The following is a 19,135-nucleotide window of genomic DNA, read 5'->3' on the forward strand; positions in this document are numbered from 1 at the left end:
TTAGTAGAATAACTATTCGAATCTATCTGACAATGGCACGCTATACGGCTATTTACCCTAAACGCTACTCACTCCCTTATTTCCTGCTTCGCCTACCTCCGACTTTTAGCAAGAGGGCTTGCCTACCGCTAGACTACCCTTAAATTAACGGCAACGGTTGTTACCCCTTTCCTTCGGCCCTTATTACAACCCCTGGTATATAACGGTATAATATACTTAAACCCTACCTATATTTTTAAAAGATAAGCGGCAAAGGATTTTGTAGAGTAGCTAGAATAGCTAGACCCCTCCGAAATTATTATTTATAATAACGGTTCTATAACCGGGAAGTAAATCGCCCGCTAAAAGTACAAATAGGAAGATAACGACAATAAACCTAATAGTAAATACGTAAGCTTTGGCTATATTATTTACTAAGGTAGAAAAGAAATTAGTAGAGAATATAATTAATTAATATAAATAAAAGTCTTTAATATTAAAGTAGAGAGCGCCTAATATAGCCTTAAGGCTATAGTAGCGTTCGTAGGCGCTATAGCGCTGAGGATTATAGTCTGCTTTAATAATACCGCCGTTATCTAGGGCCTATAGGGGATTCTAGCCCTATCGTTCTAAATAGCCTTTCTTAAGTTCCAGCAAGTTTAAAAGGACTATAGCTAGGACTTAATAGGCGTAAGATAGGTATCCAGTTATATAAGTATTACGGGAAATGAAATTGCTAATGAATTAGTGAAAGCTAGAGCGGAGGGCGGCGATTTAGTAAATAAGATAATTACCTTCGCTTACTTTAAACGGCTAATTAAGAGAAAGGCTTAGGAAGTTTTCAAAATATAGTAGGTAGAGAATAAATTAGAGTCCTATACCAATTACCGCCTAAAGGCCTTAATTAAACCTACCGATAAGTTGAAAGAATTGGACCGTGCGATGCTATACTACTTAATAGCGGCCTAGATAGGCTATAATGATTTTAAAAAGTATTATAAGCGCTTTAAGTACGAGGACGCCCTATTTACTTACTCGTATAGCAAATGGAAGACCCTAATCTACCCCTTCTATTGCAAGAAGGCGTATACAGTCTTCCTACTATTGGGCGAAGCTACCTTATAAAGGAATATTGCCCTCTCCTTCGAGATTAATTAACGGCTTTTTATTATAAGGATATAAACATTGAAATTCTTTAATTAAATTTATACTAGGAAGGACTGGCAGCGGATACTCTAGTAGGAATATATAGAGGAGGGAAGTACTATAATTAATTGGGGGCATTTCTTTATAGAAGAATAAGGCTTCCAAATCGGCCCGGGGCGACCGATAGAGATAGTAGACGTTGAATTCGACTAGCGGGTATAATAGTTATAGCGGAAGGAAGAGGCGATGGAGGTAGAGAGGGAGGGGGATGCTTAGTGCCCTCTTTTACTATTTATCCTTTTTTCTTTTTCTTCTCTTACTGCTAGGGATGTATTGGTAATGGGCTGCGTTTGACGGTATAGATATTTCGGGACTCAATGGCCACTGGCCTTCTTTTTGCGCTCGGATTAGTATGGTTTCTGGCTGTAGGAAGGTTCTGTAGGGTTACGTACTTTGTAGACTAGACTAGGTTAGGACGGCACCGCTGCCGTACGTCTCATGCCCTTCGGGAGGCGGAAGCAGACGTTAAATACAACAACAACACAACAACAACAACGACTCTACTGGGGTCAGGTACAGTAGGAACGAAGGGAGGAAGCTGAGGTGAATTAAGGTAAACAAATGAACGAGGCCTCATTTGAACTGTGAATTCGATATCAGCATAGTTATAAAGATATTAACATTGTAAAATGACCATGTTACATTGACAAAGCCAAACAGCGAACTAACTAAGTATTGAAGGTTCTCCTTTCCGATTTCCATGACTCCTTCCAAAGTTGCAAATTTCCGAGCATAGATATTCCCTTCCTAAAGCGCCATCCGAACATACTCCAAGCAGGTAAGACAAAAAAATTCAACACTCTGCTATGCACGATAAAGGAGATAAGGAAATTTCAAAGAAGCAAGCGCAAGCCAAGGGCCCATTCCGCCAAACAACCAAAAAACAAAGGCAAATATCCCAACAACACCATCTCGATCCCAACCACAACCAAAAAAAGCAACTGTTATGCAAATATTGAAGAAAATTCCTCGAACGTCCCAAGTCCAAAAGGACGGAACCAAGTGAATAGAGGAAATGTTGTAGGGGTGGAGGTGATCTCGTCCATCAGATGACAGGAGACATAAACAAAATACGGCTTTTCCCGCCGTTTGACCGTCGAGCCCGAGCTGAGAGATACACGGTGGTTGTCAAGCAAGCAAGCCGCATATAAATGCACCAGTTTCATGCATCTGATATGCAGTGTCGTACGGTTGAAAGAGGTGTACTGTAGATTAGACTTGCTTCTGCAGGACGATTGTTGTCTATTGGCCGCAGTTGAAGGTGAATGAGGTGGGAAATGTTTGTTTGTTCGATTTCCCAGACGCCATGCATCGCCGGTGAGGAACAGCGTTGTGAGAGATGTGATGGACGGTTGTAGTAGACGTGGGTGTTTGGACGAAAAGCCTTGAGGCCCTGTTTTGTCATTTGTCGTGATCCAATGAGTGGCTTGGAAGAGCGGGTTCCGCCCGAGATCTGGTTGAAGCTGACAGGAAGGAAGCGAGATCAACGAAGCAAGGACGCCATGGATCGGCCATGACGAACTTTCGTTGGAGGTGGAACTTGAGCTGGCGTGGAGTTATTTGCAGACTTTAGACGACTTGCAGACCGAGTGGCATGATGCAGCCAGCCCAATCGAGTAAATCAGCCCCAGCTGGGACTTTTAGGCTTCAGAATGAGATGCCAGTCTTAGTATGGGCAGCTAGCACACTCGGCGCCCACAGGGCAGTAGTCGTGTGTACCGAAGTCAACTGCCTTGCAGCAGAAAGAGCAGCAGTGGTTGACAAGAGGCTGGTACTCCTTGACGGCCATGTTGAATATTGGTTTGATGGTTGAGGTTGAGGAAGATAGTTGTTGGTGGTGACTTGTATGTGTGTGAAGACAACTATTGTCGCTGTGCAAGCTCAAATGTGTGGCAGTGTATGTATGAGATTAAACAGGGTAGAGTTAGATGGAGGTTGATATAGTAGAAGAGAGGAGGTATAAATAGGATGATGATGATGATGGTGCTGCTTTCACTTGAAGTCAGAAGCACCTTGAGAGCGACCGGAAGGCAGTCTTAAGTAATTTTGGAAGAAGAAGAGGAAGCGTCTGTGTTGGCGGTGGTATTGGACGTGGTGAGCAAGCAAATGATTTGTTGTGAACAGGCACTGACGAGGTCGACGAAAGAGCCTCTCTTGGCTTGTACGGGTACCTTAGACAAGGTTACCTTTGATGTTGGCCAAGACGGGCGAGGATTGGGTAGCCTGGAGGCCATCTCCTCGGTAGCAAGAAGCAGCAAGGGCACCATGATGCCCGTGGGTGAGATGGACAGGCAGTGGGGTGTGCGAGAGATAGAGGCCAAGTACACATCCAGGTACAAGGACGACAAGGGCGCCGCTGTTGCGATTGGGGATGATCACGGTTTCTGGAGACGGAGACCCAGGTAGAATTGTCCATCGAGTTCCAGCGATATTGAGGGACTGGTTCCGGATCGATGTCTTCCACTTGGATGGACGTATGAGACGACGCGAGGTCATGATGGGCAACGAACCACGGGACGTACCGTAGCCTAGGACGGGAGAGGAAAATCTTGTCTGAGACCTGGACGCCTGAAAGGAGGCTGCCATATCCTCCATCCCATTCATCACTTGAAGAGTACTACTGCCCTGATGGAAAGCGTGTTTCACAACATTTGGGGCACACGAGTTTGTGCCTGTCTGTGCCTTTGCCTCTTGCGTTGTGCGACCCCAAAACAGGTACGCAGACCTTCTCGATACGTACATGTACTTCTTGGCCAAATACGCAGTCAGCCCTAGCTTGTTAATCGTCCGATTCCCCGATGAACGTTTTTTTGGATGAATGTACACTAGGGGCCCTGTTCATCTTGACGAACGTGATCCTTGCATGTAAGGGGGGAAGGGGGTCATTATGAATGGGGAAATTCCCTAGCTCATTCCGGATGGCGAATGAAACTGCTGCAGAGAGGTATTGACGCTAAATTTCCCACAGCGATTCTTGAAATAAAGTTCAGTTACGCGTGGAAGCCCGGCTAGCTTGCCAAGCCGTTGGAGATCACAACAGTGTTTGCCATTGACAAAGAAAAAGATGAACGCAAAAAGGACTGCTTATCGTGAATGCAACTGCATCCAACCGAACCAGACTTTTCAGCAAGTAAAGTCCACCATGTTGATCGCATCGCATGTTGATAATGTGACTGTGGGGCGGGAGGGTCACGAGATAGCAAAACGGGAGCGGATTGACCTTTGTGCAATATGAAAATCCAACCTTCAATGACAAGCTTAAGCCACGGGAGGATCTGGTTGCTCGGCTAATGAGTGGTAGATATACCTGATAGACGTACCTATTCTTATCACACTCGATCCGAATGAGGTCTGGGGGACCCTGGGCTGTCCGACATGATGAATCCGAGGTACATAGCTGAAAACACCCAGTTTTACATTTGTGTGAAGAGATAGGTACATACGCTCAAGTCTGCCTTTCTGTGGCAGCCCAAGAGACTTATCCTATACCATTGTAGCGCAGAAACGTGTGGTTCTCGCCCTATGCCGCATATTGGAAACATTGGTTGGTACTCTGAGTCGTTTGTTTAAGGTAGTATGCGGGGTTTTTTTTTTAAAAAAAAAAAAAAATTCTAAAAAAAAAAATTGGTGTATTTTTCCCGCAAGACGGCATCGGGTCGTACGGACGGAGCCGCGATAGGTCCAGTGGTAGTAAGCTCGACGTCGAGGACAGGAATTGCAGTCTTGCGTGCGATCATGTCCTACGATACAAACTTTTGCTCTTACGAGTCGTCATCCCATTTCTTTCAGTGTCATTTCATCTCTCATCAAATATTCTCTGTTCTGAGATCAGTCTCAAGGAACGTTTCAGATACCGTAGTTGTAAATTGCACCGAAGAGACTGTCGTCAGAGTTACCACGTTGGTCCTAGCAGATTATCAGTTCACAGCCGATGGATGGGTGGTAATCGATATTGTATGTTAACGTTATCCTTATGCCATATTTCGGAACGTTAGTATTACGGACGTGATGTGTTTCGGTGCAAAGCACTTTCGTGAATTGGAGTCAAGCACAGATCGAATCCTACAGTAGTCCCCAGACCAGCTGAGCTCAAATGGCCAGGAAGAAGACGACAGGAGACTGATGACGATGCCAATGCCAATGCTTGTTTGATTTCCGCGAGCGTGATATTCGTGAATGGCCCAGATGTCACGGCGTGTCTGGGTAGGGTACCTGCGGACTCATGCCATCGGTAGAAGTAGAAGTATTTTACCTAGGTGATCATCTCACCAGCCGGCCCTGCTGTAAGCTTAGCAGGGGCTGCCCAAAGTGGAATGTATGGAGGCCAACATGAAACGAAAACAAGATCGGGACTATGGGGCTCGCGGCAGTCATCAATTTGTTCCTCATTAGATGCAGACTGCCTATCAACCCCTCGCATTTCGACAGCGACATATTGACCTGGACAAACTGTTGGCAACAGTGACTTACTTGCAAGTGTTTGCGCGTGATATCTATACTCGGAGTACCAGTGTCTATCAAATTTGTTGATAGGTGGCCCGTTTGTGCCCTCCCTTGTCCGGATAAGAGATGCGTGAAGGTAAATGTCAAAGCAACATCCGACCCGAACTGCGTGAAGACGCGAGTTGACAAAGTGAAGTGAGCAATGTCGCATCTGAGAAGGGCCAAGCGGGGGCTACAGTTTGCACTAATGCATAAAACACCAAACGTTCTCTAGTGTGCCCTACGGGGTGCAACCTTATGCGCTGCATAGTGTACATTCACAAACCCTTGTTATTGCAATCAATGTCGCCAGCTCAAGGTTTTTGTAGACAATGGGGTTTTGCAAAAGAAGGAACTGGTGTACAGACTTAGCCACTGGACGACCGCCGCGGGACCTTGAAGGTGGGTCGGATCAAGCGATTATACCCCAGTATATACATAAGTACAAGTGTACCCTCCTGCTAAAATTAGACCCCTATCAATACAATTTCTGGGCCATCAACTGTTGCAATTGCATGTTTCCGTTTTGCTATACACCATACCTACGTCTAAAAAATGCGGACAGTCGAAATCCTCGCTCTATAAGAGAGGGGAGTTTGCTACAGCCCGGCAGTCATTGTATCAATAGGGGTTCCTTAGTACTGTGACATGGTAACGACGGTACGTACCCCTGGTCTAGCGTGGGCCCTTACCCTGCCTTTAACGACATGGGATGAACACTTTCCGTCGCGCTCCGTGATGATCTGATTTCCCCAGAACTTGGCGATTGCAACCTTCTCCTCCCGCCGTTGCGACGGTAGTGTACAAAGTGGAAGAAGGAACGTACATCAGATGGTAAAAGCCTCCAAAGCGACGGGAGGGCGCGCAATGGCTCGCTACGCTCCTGCACCTCTAAGCAGCTTACCTGGTGAGAACCTCTCTGGCCAGACAAGGTGTCATCACTCATCGTCCTTTCCTCCCCTAAGCATGTTATCGCTCCGTCCCTGTCCCGGCTATCGCCTACTGACAGCAAGTGCACCCACCGGCGCAAGAATCGCCGACGAGGCCATTTCGGCGACCTTCTTTCATCCATCCGTCCCGTCTTACCCAACATCCCCGCATCTCGATAGGACCGCTTTGACTGGAATCATCATGGCACCTCAATCACCTCCTTTCGGTGTACCAGCTTCGCCAACCAACTGATCCAGTATGGTTAAGGTAGTATCGACGGGACTGGGGATGTTTGCGTTTCTTTAGACTCCTCCCAAAAGAAGTGAAGTCTTTCTGGCAGACATGTTGTTCAAGATGCTCCCAGGTCAGCGCTACCTACGCCTTACTCGACCAAAAGTCCTGGAAGTCCCCGCCAATCATTGCGGTCAATTCCTCTTGGACTCGAGCCAAGCAATTTCTGCATGGAAGCTCTCCCGAACTCCTCTTGGTCGCAAGTCCTCCTTCCTCCTCACGCCAGCGATGGATGGCACTACCAACTTTGTACATGACCGGTTACCAATGCCTGCTTGACTACCTGCCCACTGTAGGCACCGGCACTGTGAGTGTGCTGTCCCGATGGCGTATTTTACGTACACACATGCTACCTTCCGCTTGATGTAGCATCGCACCGTGGTACCCACGGTAGTTAGTCACACACACAACCCACCAGGGGCAGTTCTCATGAAATTCAACTCACAAAGGGTATCGCAGAGGACGTCACGACCTTCTTCGGCCATTGCTCCGGCGAAGGGAGGGATTATGTACGATAGCCCAGTCTCTGCTCCATAGTACCCTTTCATTGTACATACCAGGGTACTTTTTGCGCAAGCTTGAATGACAAGTCTCACAATATCACCATCAGGAAATCCAACTGGCGGAGACCGGCCTCTCAGTGTCAGCATCTCGGCATATGCTGGTCTCTCGAGAATGTGTGGATCCCACGCAAGTATCAAGGACGCCAAATGGGCCTAACATAGCCACGATAGCAGTCGGCACTTTGTCTAGTACCATGTCTGATAACACTCGACATCATACTCTATGTAGGTAGCTACCGTGAATTCTTCCTGTCACCCCTTCACTGGTGCGTCTGCCGAAACTACGAGGCCTATCAGCTTAACCAGCCTCATGAAAGGAGCTGAATTCGTGTCTTTCGCTGCTAATGATGCCTTGACCGGGTTTATTGGTCTTAGCCGTTCAGTGTTCGCTTGCCCGATCATGCGAACCACGCAACTGCCAGCCGAAACTGATACCAGATAGTCCACCTGCATATCCCCAATCTTATGCCGCATTTGTCATGATCGAGCATTTGGGCAGCAGTCGCCATTTGCAGAACATGAAAGGGCCTCGCCAAGATCCCAATGGTCAAGAGGTGTTCCAAGAGGCTGGCAATGAGATTTTCCAGAGCAGGCCGAGTTTGTCAATGGTATGAATGGCAAAGTGTGTCTTCTTCACAAGGTGACGTTCAATTTACCTATCACCATGCAGAATCCGTGTTGCCAGCAGCGTGGCTTGGGGCCTCAAGCTTGTAGCGTATCTTTCTCCTGGAAGATTATCATGTGTCTTCCACAGTTCCATAGCTGGTTCAAATCTGGCGTAAGCTTGTTCCTTCTTCGCCTTGGCATATATTGACCGTACCCAGTTGATGTGATAGTTGCCTGAGACATTGTGTCAGACCAAAACACGAGATCCAAACACCAGCGGATAGCGCCCCAAGAGCAGTTTGCTTCGTTCCATCTACTCATGGGAATATCTGCTTCGACGTGCTTGGTGCCTTTCCTTTCTTCTGCAGAGGATAACAGTCACTGTCCGTTTGGAAACTCGGATCAGCCGTAAGCCTTGGAGATACACTACATAAGTACCGTTGCCCTACTGATACCCAGACAGACGATCGGCACAGATTTCGACCTCCTTTGTCTGGTCTCAGCTGGGCCCTGCTGGCCCTGCCAAGCTTGTCCAATGTGGAAGAGCAATGAGCATGATCGGCATAGAAATTGGGCTTCAATGCCACCGAACCCGGTGCTTTGGTTGCCTACAGCCCCATTTTGTCTTCTCCCGATGGGCTTGCGTCCGCTGCTTCGAAGCACTGTGGCAAGATGTGAAGCAAAAGCCACAAAACACCTCAGAGATTATGCGCACCGTATCTGCAGAAACGGAGGTTGGGTTTTGCTGCAGTGTCCGAAGCCAGTCAGACGATCACTCGGCGAGTCGGAATGGGATATGTTGCAGTTGGCTTGGCGAGGCTGTTGATGAGCAGCCAAATGGGACAATTTTTGACTATGTACCTGGCACGCCTGGCTTCCCGGCCACTTACACCGGGGATTAGTGATTCAACATCCCAGCAAAACACCCCTACCTCCATTCGGAGTTCGGCTTCCTAGGGAACCCAAGGGGATGGATGCGTACTGCACGAGTCCGCCATGGCTCCGATCCGGCCATCAATTGGTCATTGATCCAATGTTTCAGTGCACAATGTGGCGTGCTGCTCTCATTCTTCGGGCCGCAGTCGTTCTCAGCTCGTCTATGTTGATGAGCAAGCACTGGATATGTGTTTGTCTTTTCTTTTCCTTCTCTAGTCTCGGTCTTTGAGAGCTGAGGATCAAGGGAAACACAGGCATTTCTCTCCTTGGAAGCCGAGGAGTGAGCATCAAAAGATGGATCTGATTCCCTGTTCGCATAACCAACTTGGTATGTACTCCCTCAGAGTATGATGCGGGCCGGGGTCCCCTGGCCTGTCATCTCTTCTTAATCCGAACCCTATCGTACGAAGGTCTTGTCTGTCTTCGCATATTATGTACATCCCTTTAAGCAGAGTTTTGAGACCTCGATTCCGATGCTGGAAAGGATACTTTCCCGGTTTTCTTAGGTCGCAACAGACATCACGCTGCGATCCCTAGGACGAATAGCGATTTCACCTCAAACACACCACAATGCCACTACGTTTTGCACTTCCGCCGTAATTAAGATTCTTGCGGTGCCAGTAAGTATTCTGGGGGTCTCGTGACGCAGCAGTGTCGGTCGTCGTCTTTCATGCCGCGCTACACGTGGGATGAATTTTCTATCGCCTATCTACAGGACAACATCTGGAGTTAGCCTTCATCTTACCCCAGCGTATCTTTCGTTCTGATGCATACTGGTATGTCGTCAACTCACCCAACCATTTCTCGGCTCCATTGCTACCGCGTATATGATCGGATCGAGATTCTGCAAATCTCCGAACAGCTTCGGATAGCAGCTAATGGCTTTAATCACATAAGCGAACTCCATCACCGACAGATTGGTTTTCCTCCACCACCAACAATAGAAAACACGATTCATCATTAACTAATCATTTCACCTATCGTCATGGCTAGTGTCGTCACATGCTCCCGTCGTTGCTGGTCGTGCAAAAGGGGGGCTAGCGGATTGGGGTGTTTCATAGGGGTCTTTCCAGGCGTTCTCGCGAATCGAGGTACCGACCCCTGTGACTGCCAGACCTGGTGACGTGTGGCAAAAGGGCGTTAAAGGAGAAACCGAAACTTTAAATTTCTCCTTTCCCTGTCAGCAAAGAACAAGCATTGAACGCCAATTTCCTCTCTTGTGTCGCATGAGCTGAAAGGGAAAGAGGAACTGACCTGTCTTTGCGGGCAAACCATTCGCCCTTGCCTTTTCCCAAGACGCTAACAAAACCCCCTTAAAACCACGTTTCGTTCAGCGCTACGCAAGCCTAAAGGCCCTGGAATGGGATCACTTTCCCTTGGTGCTATGTACGCTCAAAACATTCGCGTGAATAACTCGCACAATGTCCTTTGAATGCGGTTTATCCTCTGCTCCAGCACCGTCGATGATGGCAGTTCGAGACGCTACCACGTCCGTCCCCTACATCATACACTATGGTGTACGAGCAGATGACTTCCATCCAGTTGATTTGCAAACGAAAGTACGCGGGGGGGGATTCTATATCCGAGTAAATATACTGTTATGAACCCCTAAAGGTCGAAGGCGTCGCCATTATGAAGAATCGGGGTCACAAATGCCGAGATCACCGACACCGTTACCGGCCGGCATTTCAACTACTGCGTACACCCGCTCCAGGATGCGGGGCGCGCGATGTGACGATGGGCGTGATGATGTCCCGCTTCCCCGCGTTTTTGGAGTTCACTCCGTCAAACAGTCCCCGTCCCGTCATCTTGGACTCTTGATGGGCGAGAGGATCAACCAACTGTGAGGCTCCCAGCCTGCCTGTCACATGAATGACATGCGTTTGAGAAGAGAACTGAAAGGCGGCCGAGAGCGGACTTACTTTGATTCTTGAAGCGTCGGGCCGCGGGTAGGTGATCTCGAAGCTATTGAACTTGGGTGGGTGTGGGTTGGAAGTAGGCTTGGGTTTTTTTTTTCTCGTGAAGATCTTTGACTTCTTAATGATGTTGACTGGCGGATTGTTTTGAAGCTTGATTCTTCTGTAAAGCTTTTACCCAGTATCATCAACCTATGTGCAAGCTCCTCTGGATCATCACAACCCTTGCCTCTACCAATCATACCGCCTAATCAGTCTTTTTCATCCTCTCCAAGCTCCCACCATTACCTAGCTATCAATCACCGTCCAGTCGAAGGAAAACAATAGACAGATAAACAACACCAACAATGTCCTCCTCCCCTGGCCCCTACAAGCTCGTCACCGTCAACACGGCTCCCGACCGCGCCAAGCGTCTCATCGGCCGTGTTGTCGAAGACGTCAAGGACAAGTACACCATTATCCATGTCGGCAACGCTGCCTGTAAGTGTTCGCTCCCGTGGTTTCTGTTATTCTTGCCTCCTTTACCTTCCCAATCGTTGACTGACTGGCTCAAACCAAACAGCAATCGAAGAAGTAAAGTCTGTAGTCGAAGAACACCGACCCAACATTCTGGTTTGGCCCCCCTTAGTCCGCATACCTACCCAAGCAACGTAGAGAATATATAAAGATAGTTAACACAGAACTGCAGTTCACGGCATCAATGTGGACTCCCGAAGAAGCTCATCAGATCATTACCATTGCCAAGGGAGTGGTCGGCGAGGACCTCAAGACTTTTTCTTTGCCGCAGGGGTTGCAGGTGAACAAGGGACCGGATACGGTGGTGGAGTATATTGAGGAGAACTTGCCGAGTTTGTTGGGTTAAACAGTGGTGGGGGAACTTGTCAAGGCTCTTCTCTTCTTCTTGAGAGGCCATAAATAGAACGAGTAAAGGGTTTACTGTGTACTGTGGCTTGTGTATTCGCGAATACCTTGGGTGACAGGAGGTGTGAAGACGCGAGGAGATGGAAATGGAGCATCGAAATGTCTAGACAAGAGTTATCTTGAAGATCAGACTGAATATGTTTCCAGCGGGTTCGTTAAACAGCCTGAGTTCCGTCCAGTCATTAGTTTCAAAACTTTATCTGCCTTGTCATCCTGCTCAAATTCCATAGACCTAGCAAACCCTTTCCTCTAGATCTTCGAAGAAAGTGAAAATTGGGTCTAGGGAAACTTGCCGATATCCCACTTTCAGAACAACGGATTGTAACGTCAAAGAGAGCAAAAAGTTTTGCACATTGTACTTGTTCATAACATTCGTTGGCACTACCGGTTTGCTGTTTTGCTAACTGCTCTTTTCCAGCCTGAAGTCATTAAATCAAACCATTTCACATCAGTCCATTATACCTAATCCTCCTCTCACTGCTCGTTCTTCATGATATTATACAGACTGCCAATATGCGGCAAGATCTCCACCACGAACTCATCACCATCATGCAACAACTCCTTAGGATTCTTAGCAAAGCCAACACCAGCCGGAGTGCCGGTTATGATAACGGTACCCTTGGGCAGCGTGGTGCCCTGCGACAAGAAGCTAATGATTTCTTGAACCGAGAAGATGAGGTCACTGTGTAGTTCTGTCAGCATCCCATCCAACACCACAAACAAAGCACAGAAAACAAAACTGGACAGAACAGAAAAAGAAAGGAAAAAAAAAACTCACGTCAAGGGACTCTCCTGCACCACCTTCCCATTCTTCAACCCTCTGACCTTCAGCCCGCCCACATCCCCAATAACCTCCTTGCTAACCAACACCGGGCCAATAGGACAACTGCCATCGAAACCCTTGGAGTAACACCACTGCGTCTGCGCAAACTGGGACGCGCGGCTGCTAATGTCGTTGCTGGCGGTGTAGCCGAGGACGTAGTCGAGCGCTTCTGCTTCGCTGACGTTCTTGCAGTCCTTGCCGATAATGATGGCCAGCTCGGACTCGTAGTCGGCCGAGTCCGACTCGATGGTGTGCTTGGGAATGGGCGTGGGCGCCGGGTAGGGGTCGGCCAGGGCGGTGGCGGGCTTGAGGAAGAGGGTGGGGATCTCGGGGATGGACATTTTGGCTTCTTCGGCGTGTTTTTTGTACTGTTTATTTTTGTTTAGGCGGGAACGTTTAGCTCAGTTGTGCAGCCAGGTTGGGGAATTAAATTGCAGGCATCTAAGTAGGCGTAGAGGAGGTTTTGGGGCACGTGTGAGGGGGCAAAAGCTTACGTTCAAGCCAATGCAGCGGATGGTGCCGGCCTCTTGGGCAGTGACAGGAGAGAGAATTCGGCCGATGATGGCCTTGTTGCCGGTGGGAGAGCCGGCGTCGAGAACGGAGGTGCCAGAGTAGACGTTCACTTCGACATCTCCACCCTTGCGGACGGCGGCGCCGACGTCGACTTGGCTGTCGATGGGCTCGCCAATGAGGACCTTGGAGTCATCGCCCTTGGGGACGAATCTTACGAGACCTAGATAAGATTCGATTGTCAGTTTTGTTGCCGTATAGATATTTTGGCGTCTGGAGGAAGGGTGACTGGAGAAGGTGTTGGACTCACGGCTGAACGACATGATTTCTGTGTTTCTTCAAACTTTCAAAAGACCGATGGACTGAAACAATGGTTCAGCACAAGAATAGTGATAATTTCAGGGAGCACACTTATACTTCAATTCTCAGTCACCGCTTGTCAAGTCAACACAATTCAAGGCCGCAATTCGGAGAAGGAGATCAGCACCACGATGAGGGGCAGCAGCCACACCCCAGAGCATGTGAATGGAGCTCAGAAATATGGCCGAAGCTAATAGTAGTGTAGGAGTGCAGTTAGTTAACCTGCTAGCATAAGGCTTACTAACCACTTGTTCATCATGCCTCTGGCCAGTGTCCGGCAGTAGTAGGTAGGTACTGCACTAAGCATGTCATTGTAGGACAGTCTGTACCATCCGCAGATCAGGCTGATTTGCTGCATGCGTAGAAATGTTGGAGATTTGGAGAGGTTTCCCCGAACCCGCATGCTATCCTTGATATGCAGCTCTTCAGCGCCGCAGGTTGTAGCAAGTGCCGGATCTTGGTATCGTGGACCAATATTCGCAACGGGATGGACTGAACCCCTGGCTGGAAAGAAGACGCCATGAAAAGACAACATAGACAATAATCATTGAAGGTGAAATTCCTTATTTTTTTCCCCATTTCACTACGAGGATTTCTCGAGGACCTGGAATCGGGTAGAGCACCCCCGTATTCCCCCGCATGTGCGGAATCCTACCCCATTTGCTCTAGAAGCGGGAAACACATGGCGTTGAGTTTGGGGAACAGGAGGGGACGCCAGCGGACGCCAGAAATACTGTTTGTACATATTAAGAAACACATAAGCTTTTGTCAGCGTTGAAGGGTCCTCGTTACCTACCCCTGTCTATGGAGACCGACCCCCTGCCGTAGGTTCTTTCGCCGAATCCGGACGCTGTAAATTGTGGTTGGACATGCCAATGCCGAAGTCAACAACGCTACAGCCCACTGGAACAAAAGAGTAAACATGATCCGAAATGGAGGTGAACGGAGGTCAAAATGTCAAAAAGAAAAAAAAAAACATACAGCACCTGGGATTCGCTGGTCGTCACCGACCCAACTACTAGTCAGGCGATTAGTAGTTTATCTATGGGAGAGCGGACGGGATCCCGAGTTTTCTACTATCTATGGCCGTATGTACTTTCAATGCCAAAAGAATAGTTTTACATACTTCATTCAACCCCCAAAAATGCTGCAAGTTCACAACACGAGGTCTCCAACCACACAAGCACAAGTTCGTAGAATGCTTCACGATACGATGTGATTCGAAACTATGAGAGAACATTTAATACCTGTCCTTATTCACTCATTTCTTCCTCCTCTTCCTCTTCCTCTTCCTCTTCTTGTCCCTCTCCTCCATCCTCCTCTCCGTCTTCCCTCTTCTCCCTAACCCACGCCTTCCAATCAACCCTCTCCCTTTCCACCCCTTCCCACTCATCCCATCCCCTCTCCTTTTCTTTGGTACCTTCCCCAAACGCCGCCCCCAGTCCACAAAGATGTCTCATAGTCGGCCGCCCATGCGGACAATTCCACGGCTTCTCCATCTCGCCCATATGCCTAACCACCTTCTCCATCTGCGGCCGACTCAACGCCCGTCCGATCATGATGCTACTCCTGCACGCTCTCATGGCAAACATCTTTCTCACCTTGGATGGCCTCGGTATCGCGGTGGTGGCGCTCGAAGTCGGGTTATCCCCCAGCAGGAAGATCAGTTCCTCCAAATCTGCTACGCCGAAGGTCGTCTCGCGCGAAAGGGGAAGAGATAAAAGCTGGCAGCGAGAACCGACAGCGGACTCGCCTGAGGTATCGACGCGCACTTGGAACCCGTTGGCTGCGAGCGCAGGTAGGTGTTCGAGGATGATTTCTTCTTCAACGGCGGTGAGGGTGAGCGGTTTGGGCTGGACGAGACGCTGGGATTGCACGGTGGTGGTGGATTGGAGGCGCTCAAAGTTGTACTTTTCGTCTGAGGCATGTTGGTCGATGATGAAGAGTTCATCATCTTCTTGGGTGGTGGCAGCGGGGCTTTGTTGAGTTGGGGAATGTTCTAATGAATGAGAGGAGGAGGCTTCCCTGACGGCAATGATGAAGCCGAGATTGAACTGGCCGACGATTTTCATTTTGGCAAAGTCGGATTTGGATATTTTGAGGGAGAGTTTCTCTTCGGCGTCGGCGGCGTCGAGACCTATGGTTGGTTTCCCATCGCTGCTCTCTTGTGTAGACGAGGTAGCTGTGCCCGCTCTCGGTAGATACTTTGCCCAGGTTTCCATACGAGAACGGATGTCGCCTTCGTTTGTCTTTAGACGTTGGATAAGGTTGAAAGTCAAGTCTTTCCGTTTCAGTCGTCCTTTCACAAAACTGTGAGATCGCTTTTCGCCTTCTTCAGTGGGCTCATTTGCTTTTTTCTCAGCTGCTTTGATCATCTCTTGCACCTTCTTCTCTTCTTTAGCCTTCTTCTCGTCTTCATCAATATACTTCTCGTCATCGTCGCCATGATGACAACACTCGGAAGGTGCATCTTCTGAAAGTTCAACTTCGCCATTATCATCGCCCTCCGCCACACTCTGATTGCTCTGGCCACTAATGGGACCATTGCCCTCTTCATCAGCTAGGCTATTTTGACGAGCTGAGTGTTCAGCTTCTTCGTCAACATCATCATGCTCGACTGCGGGCACATCTTTCGTTTGGCTCACGAAAAGTGCTTCCTCATCGGAATCCACTCCTTTCTCTGTTTCGTTACCCTCTTCGTTTTCCTCCCCTTTCTCTTCCTCGTCGACCATTTCCACATCCTCAGTCGTCATTTCGAGGTCCTTTAATACCCCGCGAGATGCACCACCCGAAGCAGAAAACAGCTGGGTCAAACGGCCACCGAAAGAAGGCACGGGCACGGTCCTAACCCCTTTCGTAGGGGAACTCCCAAGACTGACTGACCTCATGCCCTCCGACAGTCGGGACCTTTTATTGGACGAACCAATGACGCTGGTGATGGAATGACCGCCGATAGTGATCGTTGCCACCTCCTCTTGTGCTGACCTTTTCGGTGGACGTGATATTGATAAGAGGCTCCCTTTTGGAATAGGTGGCTGAGATGGGGGTGGAATGGATGACATTGGCAGTTCTTCCCTATCCATTTCCATATCATCAACCACGTCCTGAGTCATTGAAATGTTCTTCACGTGTTCATTGTCTTCTGCAGTATCCTGTTCGGCGTCCGAGTCGGCGTCCTTTGTGTCATATCTTCCAGCCATTTTCGGATATTGTGGCACCTTTTCGACAGGCGATTTCTCCCTTCTGCTGTCATTCGCGTTGATAGCAGCTGAAACTGATTGTTTCCGGGCCTCAGACTTTCGCTCAAGCCACCGGGCGAGTAGGTTTGACGCCTGTGTGTTAGCAGGTGTTGATCTGGATGGCCCAGCCTTCGTTTCCGAAACAGTAGACAGAGTATTTGGCGCGTTATCTTCATCGCTGACGGCCTCTTCCGAGTCCTCATTGACAGCACGCCTAGTTGGCCTGTTGCCCTCTGGTCCGTTTTCAGGTCTATTTGAAGGCAGAGAACTGCTCGGTTCTTCCGATTCATCCCTGCTGTCTTCACCTCGAGCCGGGGTCAATGGCCCCAAGGGGGCTGTTGATGGCCCCCTGAAGGTTGAGCTTTTAAGTGGTTGCGTGTGTGAGACGGGAATTGTGACGTCTTGCAACTCAAAAAGCTCTATCAATGACTCCCTCAAGTTATCCAGCATTTGTCCTTGATCGTGAAGCAAGATAGTGCGCTTGTCTGGACTGACATTGACATCATAAAGATGCGTGTCCAGCTGAATATCAGCAAATATAAAAGGCGATTGAGTCGAGTTATATGACCGATAGACCTCATTGAAGACCTTGGCGAACTGAGGCAACCCACACGGTCTGCCATTGACGTAGAACATTTGCCGATCTGGCGTCTGGCGGCCTTCTCCGTGAGCTGGGCGAGAGATGTGTCCACAAATGCGAACCTCGGTCATGGCGTCGTCGTCCTGAGCAGTCACCTTGGCCAGGAGTCCAGTATTGGTAGGTTTTAGTTGCAGCCTGAGGTCCATAGCAATCAGGGCAGTCATTGTCTTTATGCCAAAGACGTTGATGATATTTTCCCGGGTGGTGGGGTTTCCCTTTGTTGAAAATAAGACCATCCGCTTTCCCTTGGTAGGCTGTTGCGACACTGTGAACTTGACGCCGGTTTGAATGCAGGCATACTGGTTAAGCAGGTTGACCACCTTGCCCCATTCTCGCTTGATGTTTCTTTCGAGCTCGCGGCGGCGGACAGGCAGACTCTTGAACAGGTTTTCGACTGAGACGGTTGTACCTCGCTGACCGGAAACAACACTGGTGCTCTTGAGCTTTCCGGATGTCTCGAACTCAAGTTTGGTGGCCTTTGGCGCCTCTTTCTGGGTGCATGTCACGATGGTGAAGTGTGACAGGGCGCAAAGGGAGGACAAAGCCTCGCCTCGGAAACCGAAGGTTTGTAGGGTTGACAGATCATCGTAGTTGGATAGTTTGGAAGTGTAGTGTTTTAGCGCGATGGATTCATAGTTGCTAGATGATATTCCACTGCCATTATCCTGGACTTCGATCGAATCGAGGCCTTGGTTCTTAAATCGGACATCTGGTGATTCTTTAGTGTTTGTTCATATCTCGCATGGACAGATATCTTGCGACATACCGATTGTCGTCGCTCCAGCATCTAGGGCGTTTTCTACGAGTTCTTTGGCTACGGAGCAAAGGTCGACGATGACTTGACCAGATTGGATCTGATGGATCTGAAGGACGGAAAAGCAAGATCAGTTGAATTTTCTTTGGTGCCGGGTTACCATTAGGAAGTAGGCGAACCGTGCTCGGGTCAATAGCCTTGATGGCGCCATCTGAAGCCATTCTATCCCCAAACCTGATGTTTATGCTATACTAAGCTCATTGATCTTTGTCGGTGGATGATTGGACAATTCAATATCCAGGTTTGGGACGGGTTTAGTTTAGAGTTACTGTCGTCATGGTTGGATATGTCGGAGATACCGTGATGGAGGTTTTGTTTGGGAGACGTGACGGCTGCCTACCAGGATATGCACACGCGTAAAGTGGTTACGGCTTGGCGCGTTTTAGCGGTGGATCCACAGCGTAAGATACGCCAAAGTTACGCCATGTCAGTGTCGATGCTGTGCCACAGTGTAGGATACCCGCATAGGTACATACCTACACTATTACACGCATCATACCCCACTGCACTCACCATGCAAAAGCTGTCCCTAAGCGTTATTCAAAATTAGGTAGCCGCTTCCTGTCAACAAATTCTAAACTTTGACCTCGTCAATGTCGTCGTTCCAGCAGACATATTCCTGGTCCTTCAATGCCGTGCGGATCCATCTTCGTGTATGATCCTCATCAATTATCTGAGCAACTAGAATGGGAGGCCTCTCACCTTTGCCCATCCTCACATTGCGGTTTTCTAATCGAGCAACTTTCGCTGTCAATCTTGACCGGCTGGGTGGGTGGTACGCCTCATGATCGTCAGGGTCATCGCAAAACCTCCACCCATGCCCGTTCGATACCGCGCAATGGCAGCACATCACTTCCTCTTGTTCTTTTCCGTCTTTCGAAGCCTTTCATCTGAGTTTCTTACCCAGTAATGTTGACGA

The 19,135-nt window shown here is 48.8% G+C and overlaps 8 protein-coding genes across 8 annotated transcripts; 4 read left to right on the top strand and 4 right to left on the bottom strand.

Moving 5' to 3' along the window:
• Positions 1-2,093: 2,093 nt before the first annotated feature.
• Positions 2,094-3,212, bottom strand: NEUTE1DRAFT_61023 (uncharacterized protein; the record flags this gene model as incomplete). The annotated part of the gene is made up of 1 exon (XM_009851437.1): positions 2,094-3,212. One exon carries the CDS (start codon positions 2,588-2,590, stop codon positions 2,348-2,350), a length of 243 nt encoding a protein of 80 aa, XP_009849739.1.
• Positions 3,213-3,291: 79 nt separating this feature from the next.
• On the top strand, positions 3,292-3,591 carry NEUTE1DRAFT_99683 (uncharacterized protein; the record flags this gene model as incomplete). Its single annotated transcript, XM_009851438.1, has 1 exon — positions 3,292-3,591. The coding sequence occupies one exon, from the start codon at positions 3,292-3,294 to the stop codon at positions 3,589-3,591; it is 300 nt and encodes a 99-aa protein (XP_009849740.1).
• A 3,388-nt stretch (positions 3,592-6,979) lies between these two features.
• NEUTE1DRAFT_121308 (uncharacterized protein) lies at positions 6,980-7,373 on the bottom strand (the record flags this gene model as incomplete). Its single annotated transcript, XM_009851439.1, has 3 exons — positions 6,980-7,078; positions 7,110-7,204; positions 7,334-7,373. The coding sequence occupies 3 exons, from the start codon at positions 7,371-7,373 to the stop codon at positions 6,980-6,982; spliced, it is 234 nt and encodes a 77-aa protein (XP_009849741.1).
• Positions 7,374-8,115: 742 nt separating this feature from the next.
• NEUTE1DRAFT_121309 (uncharacterized protein) lies at positions 8,116-9,108 on the top strand (the record flags this gene model as incomplete). Its single annotated transcript, XM_009851440.1, has 3 exons — positions 8,116-8,229; positions 8,335-8,465; positions 8,521-9,108. The coding sequence occupies 3 exons, from the start codon at positions 8,116-8,118 to the stop codon at positions 8,957-8,959; spliced, it is 684 nt and encodes a 227-aa protein (XP_009849742.1).
• Positions 9,109-11,062: 1,954 nt separating this feature from the next.
• NEUTE1DRAFT_61025 (uncharacterized protein) lies at positions 11,063-11,949 on the top strand (the record flags this gene model as incomplete). Its single annotated transcript, XM_009851441.1, has 3 exons — positions 11,063-11,389; positions 11,472-11,521; positions 11,598-11,949. The coding sequence occupies 3 exons, from the start codon at positions 11,257-11,259 to the stop codon at positions 11,769-11,771; spliced, it is 357 nt and encodes a 118-aa protein (XP_009849743.1).
• Positions 11,950-12,203: 254 nt separating this feature from the next.
• Positions 12,204-13,603, bottom strand: NEUTE1DRAFT_128885 (uncharacterized protein; the record flags this gene model as incomplete). Its single annotated transcript, XM_009851442.1, has 4 exons — positions 12,204-12,512; positions 12,609-13,021; positions 13,148-13,386; positions 13,474-13,603. The coding sequence occupies 4 exons, from the start codon at positions 13,484-13,486 to the stop codon at positions 12,305-12,307; spliced, it is 873 nt and encodes a 290-aa protein (XP_009849744.1).
• Positions 13,604-14,477: 874 nt separating this feature from the next.
• NEUTE1DRAFT_39319 (uncharacterized protein) lies at positions 14,478-14,639 on the top strand (the record flags this gene model as incomplete). The annotated part of the gene is made up of 1 exon (XM_009850485.1): positions 14,478-14,639. One exon carries the CDS (start codon positions 14,478-14,480, stop codon positions 14,637-14,639), a length of 162 nt encoding a protein of 53 aa, XP_009848787.1.
• A 137-nt stretch (positions 14,640-14,776) lies between these two features.
• Positions 14,777-18,377, bottom strand: NEUTE1DRAFT_128886 (uncharacterized protein; the record flags this gene model as incomplete). Its single annotated transcript, XM_009851443.1, has 3 exons — positions 14,777-18,111; positions 18,169-18,265; positions 18,336-18,377. The coding sequence occupies 3 exons, from the start codon at positions 18,375-18,377 to the stop codon at positions 14,777-14,779; spliced, it is 3,474 nt and encodes a 1,157-aa protein (XP_009849745.1).
• Positions 18,378-19,135: the final 758 nt, after the last annotated feature.

This window comes from Neurospora tetrasperma (assembly GCF_000213175.1).
Source record: "Neurospora tetrasperma FGSC 2508 unplaced genomic scaffold NEUTE1scaffold_2, whole genome shotgun sequence".
NCBI classification, from domain to species: Eukaryota; Fungi; Ascomycota; class Sordariomycetes; order Sordariales; family Sordariaceae; genus Neurospora; species Neurospora tetrasperma.